The 5,614-nt window shown below is 31.4% G+C and overlaps 1 protein-coding gene across 1 annotated transcript; it reads right to left on the bottom strand.

The window, feature by feature from the left end:
• On the bottom strand, positions 2,484–4,240 carry LOC107634820 (protein SRG1). The gene is made up of 3 exons (XM_016338233.2): positions 3,933–4,240; positions 3,285–3,854; positions 2,484–2,868 (listed from the first exon to the last, which is right to left on the bottom strand). Exons 1-3 carry the CDS (start codon positions 4,131–4,133, stop codon positions 2,602–2,604), a joined length of 1,038 nt encoding a protein of 345 aa, XP_016193719.1. The 5' UTR covers positions 4,134–4,240; the 3' UTR covers positions 2,484–2,601.

The following is a 5,614-nucleotide window of genomic DNA, read 5'->3' as shown; positions in this document are numbered from 1 at the left end:
TTGCTCATAGGTAAATATATCATAGTCAGTAGGAATTTTTTTTTAAATAAATTGGGCAACTCCATTTAATGGATTTCTTTGGAGAGTTCCTTCAAATACTTTGTCAATATCAATTCTTTATCTTCTTGTTGGCTGTTACTTTTTTTCTTGGTTTTTTCCCTGTACATAGTCATAGATAAAGATTTTTTCTTTTGTAATTTATCTATACATTGACGTATTCTAATTATTTATTCCAATTATTGATGAGATGAGATTTTTTATTAGACTTAATAGTATCATTTAATTCATACAATCAATTCTATTCGATAAAATAGCTTTATTTTTTTAATTTATTTTCTCTTTTGTTCATCTAACTATTTTCAGTTTTTATGGTGTAATTCTCTTTATATTAGTTTATAATTAGAACTAATCCACTTATTATGAGAATTTTTTCTTGATTTGCAAGAGTTCTAGAAATTTTTTTCCCTTTTTTTTTTCGGTGAGTAGATCTCTCGGTTAATCCAAATTTGAGATAACGAAATTTAAAAGTGTTCACTAAAAATTAATTATTAAATTTGTTATTATATTTTTTATATAAATATATATTAATATATATTTATATAAAAAATATAATAACAAATTTAATAATTAATTTTAATATATATGTATTATAGTTGACCAAAATTATCATGCTCGTAAATGCCTACATGTTTCATGTGTTTCCTTCTTGATAAGGATATCTTTTCAAAATACACTGGGAGAGTTATTGGTTCACACAATCACACCTAATTAGCATCAACTTGCAGAGATTATCATCATTCTACCCCAAGCTTCTGAGCTGATATAAAACTTGAAATCTTCTACTCATCAAAACTTGAAGATAAGTTCAATATCGAGATAAAAGAACTTGGAAGACCAGGTCAGATTCAAAGCTTTGTCTCTCCCAAGCAGCGTATCTATTGTGGGGTATATGGCTTGCAAGGAACTTGAGCTTGGAGAAATTTTGTCCCCCGCTTTGATTTTAGTTGATGAATTCGTCAGACATGGATTGCACCACCACACAAGCTGAAATCCACGTTCGTTCTTCCTTTTTTTTTTCTTTATTTTCCTCTCTTTTGACACATTGTTTTTACCTTTTTGTTTCTATGTTTGGGAATACCCCCACTCTCGTTGTGATGCTTTTTCAGGCCCATAATCTTTCTTGTATCGTAATTTTTGGTGTTTTTTAAAATTGTGGGAGTGTTTAAAAAGTTGAAAAAAATTCAAACTACCTAAATTGGACCCTCCAATTTGTGTTAAAAAAATTGAAAAACCTGAGTATACACCTCGGACTATGCGAGTTCTTCAGTCATGAAATTTTGCTTCACAAATCGCATGATCCGATTTGCAGTTGATGGAATTTAAAATCTGAAACGTGGAATTCGGACCCTCCATTTTTCTTGTTCTGGATAATTTTTTTTTTACATTAAGTTCTGCTTCCTCTAATCCCACAACGAGGTGAAGCACCCCTCCTTCTCGTACACGAGTCTAACACTTCCTTTACTTCCATATTCAAATTAAAAAGCGTGTATTTGTACGTTTCATTGCAATAAAGAATATCTTAGAGAGAAAAAAAAAATTATGATCATCGTCAATAGCGGCACCGGATTGATAAATTGGATTGTTATTTAATTATTTTGTGCCAACAAGTCAACAACCATCACTTTTGGAGTTTTGGTCACTGATAAAATTGTGAAAGAATAAGAAAAGAAAAGAATGCGAACTTTTATTGATTATTGATTGATTGAATTGTACTGAAGTGTGTTGTAAACTATGAGGGTAAAACTAAATATATATAGAGCATTGTCCTATGAAAGATAAAAGCAAATAAAGATAAGATAGAGATAAAGATAAAGATAACTATAAGATAAGATAAAGACTAAATTATAATTTAATTTGTGTATTCTGTTGGGCTGAATTTGTGGGCCACAAGACTTCTTTATTGTTGTCATGGGCTAATATAGAAGTGTAGTTTAATAGTCACACTAAAAAATAAGTAAAGTTCTCGGGCGATACGTCCAGGGAAAAAGAAAAGAAAATAGTAGTGGCTAAAAATGACTTAAAGAAAAAGTTATAAATAAACAACTCAATAATCGGTCGATTTTAAATAACTGCAATTAATAATTATTAATTTTATATTTTTTAAAAAATAAAATTTAAATAATTATTAATTAATAATAATTTTAAAAAATAAAATACAATTTAAAATATTTTTTTGACTTGAAGAAAGAAAGCTACCATTATTTGAGCTGCTCATTATTATTGCTAATTTGCTTATGTAAACTTAGAAAGGTTATATGGATCATTAATCAAGTTAGATTGATTTAGTATGTGACTTAGCTTGAGGGTGGTAGCAAGAGGAGATTCCTTATGCATTTTTTCAAAGTAGAGAAAATAGTTTCGTTTATAATGACGTTAATATATATGGTTTGGTTAAGCAAGAAAAATAATTTTACACTAAGAAATTAAATGCATGGAAATGAAATTGATAATATATCTAAAAAAGTAGTCGTTTATGTAAGCCAACGACATATACATGTTGATGAAATAAAGTATGTTTTCATTATGCAACAGCAGATGTTATTAGTGATCATCAGGAGAAGTAGTTTTGATCCTCATATTATCCAAGTGCGCTTTGCCATTGAGCTTGCGGGAAAAGTAGTCTTTGACGAAATCTTCCATAACCATTCTTCTAAACAAGGGTGGGTTTTCTTCACTTATCAAGCTCTTTGCTGGCCCAATCTCTGCCTCGTATTTTGGGTTCATGAACATGGCAATAGAAAGTCTCCCCTTTTCTTTGTTGACTACTACCCTATGCTCCATGCTGTTGTAGACCCCATTGCTTACTATCTGCTCACCAATTATGAAGTTCACTTTTATATTAATTCTTTGCCTGGTTGTCAATTGAATAAAGACTAAGAAAAAGTGCAAGTCTTATGATGAGTATGGTACTGATTTGTTTGTTTTCTCTAACTAGTTATTTCCCACCACATACTACTACACATGCAAATAGGATACATACTCCATTCAAAATATAAAAAAAAAAATGTATGTGAATCAGAACTGGATTCAATAAACCACGTGCTAGCTAGCTAGGTAGCTTTTTTCCATTAAAAAAAATGAAAAAGAACGTGTGGATTAGGCTTGTATTTTAATTTTTTTAAAAAAAATTAATATGAAAATTAAGAAAGAAAATAAAAAGAGGCAAATAAATAATATTGTGATTAAAATATATAAAAGAAAGAAAAAGGAATTAGATGAGAAACCTGAAAGATGTCACCAACCAAAACAAGAAAGGCGTTGGGGTGAAAAGACACAGGAAGCCAAAGGCCATGTTTCTTGATTTGGAGACCCTCAATTGCGTTGACCTGGTGAAGTATGGTTATCCCTGTCGAGTCGGAGTGAGGAGTCAAACCTAAAACTAGCTCCGGATTGGGGCATGGCGGATAATACGTCATCCTGGTTGTCTGCATCCCGTTGTCAAATATGTGATCCACTTCCTCTATCTCCATTCCAACTCCTTCTCCCAATATTCTCAGCAGCCCCATCCCGATCTTCCTCAACTCCGCAAAGTATGTCTCCAACGTCTCTCTCAGCAACAGAGGCAGCTTTTCGAACAGATCTGCCTTTCTTCTCTCCAAAGGGTTTATCACCATGAAGAACCTCTCCCCCCAATCAACCTTCTCATCCTTGCTTCTTTTCACGTTTCCATACCCTTGGAAATCTCCCTCTTCCACTTGGTATTTGCTTTTCTCCTCCTTCGACAGATTGAAGAATTTCTCCATCTCCACTTGCAAATTCTCTAGCACTTGAGGACTAACACCATGGTTCCGCACCTACACGTACGTCACATATATTACTGCCCTGCATAGAGGGAATACATATAATTCATATATTGGGATAATAAACTTAACCTGAAAAATCCCCCACTCTTTGCATGTGTCGTACAACTCGTGGAGTTGAGTGGTATTGTCGTTTCCAGCACAAAGCAGGGTTTTGAGGTCAAAGATGGGAATTGCTGCGGCTTCATGATCAGATTGGATAGCAGTAGGTTCCAGTTCGGGGCGTATAAACATTTCCGGTATTGCAATTTCTGGTTGCGATGGTGATGCCATTGTTGGTAGATAGCTAGAGAGAAAAGATCAATGTAATAATGAACCGTGCATGGCACCACTCTAAGGTGTCACGGCTATTTATGCAGCCACCACCAATCAAAGACAACATCACTATCCCTTGTGGACCTTTTTTTTTTCATTTATTAAATAGTTATTTAGATAAAGATGTTAAAAATATTTTTTTATTTTAAAATATTTTTAAAAATTAAAATTTAATACATATAATCAATTAAATTATTAAATTATGTTATTTTTATTAAAATTAGACCGAACAAATTAGTTTAACTAAAAAATTAATAAATTAAATTTTAAATTAGTCTAAATTAATATTTTTTATAAAAAAATAATATTAATTTAGACCGATTCAAAATTTAATTTACTATTATTTTATTAAATTAATTTGTTTGATCTAATTTTGACAAAAATAATACGATTTAATCGATTATATGTGTTAAATTTTAATTATTAAAAAATATTTAAAAAAAAACGTTTTAGACGTCTTTATCGAAACAGCTCCCTTAATTAAATAAGGTCATTATTTATTTGGAAATCTCTTAATATAATAGCTAAAATTAATTAACAAAAACATTATTTATATCCTAAATTAGCTACTAAAATTAGTTATTATGTATTTACATATAAATATATATATTATTTAACTCATTTTAATATGTATTTTATATTTTAACATATATTTTATATTATTAATCGATTTTGATGAATATATGTTATATTTAATAATTTAATAAAAAATATTAAAACAACCGATAATTAATTACTTATCTAAAACAATTTTTACTTATTAAGGCATCATTTTTCTTCTTTTCATATATATATACAGGATTAATTTTGGCTCAAACCTCACTTAGCTTACCACGCTACAAAATTGATATTCTATGTGGAACTTTGCTTCACCGAAATAATTCGTCATTATTTTTCAATTTTCATTACAGGAAATTCTTAATAAATACTTAAATAAATATTATTCTAAGTCAAAATTCAAAAAGAAAGAAGCAGGTAAGTAATTAATATGCGGCACACTAACTTATCATGGTCATTTTCCGCAAGAGAGGGGGGGTTGGTTGGTTGGGGTTAGGGGTGTTTAAAATCGATTCAGACCGAATTAAACCGATCAACTGAATCGAAAAAATTGAAAATCGAACAAATTGAAAACAAAAAAAAACCGAAAAAATATATTTTGTTGTTTTTGTTACGGTTCAGTTCGATTTTCGGTTCTGATATTGAAAACTCCAATCGAACCGAACCGAATCGAAAAGATAAGAAACCCTAAAAAAATCATGCCCACTCCACCCCCAAATGCACGTAACCTAGCCTATCCCAGCAATCCCCAAGCCCCACCCCCAGACAAAGAACGTAACCTAGCCGCTCTCTCCCTAGGTCTCAGCACAGCCTCGCTCTCTGCACCTCTCAGCATCGACGAGGGTCTGTTCCTCCCACCACCTCGCTGCGCCGCTGACCTT

This window comes from Arachis ipaensis, chromosome B03, assembly GCF_000816755.2.
Source record: "Arachis ipaensis cultivar K30076 chromosome B03, Araip1.1, whole genome shotgun sequence".
NCBI lineage: Eukaryota > Viridiplantae > Streptophyta > Magnoliopsida > Fabales > Fabaceae > Arachis > Arachis ipaensis.
Note: the sequence above shows the minus strand (reverse complement) of the source record. Positions and strands in the feature narration are given on the sequence as shown.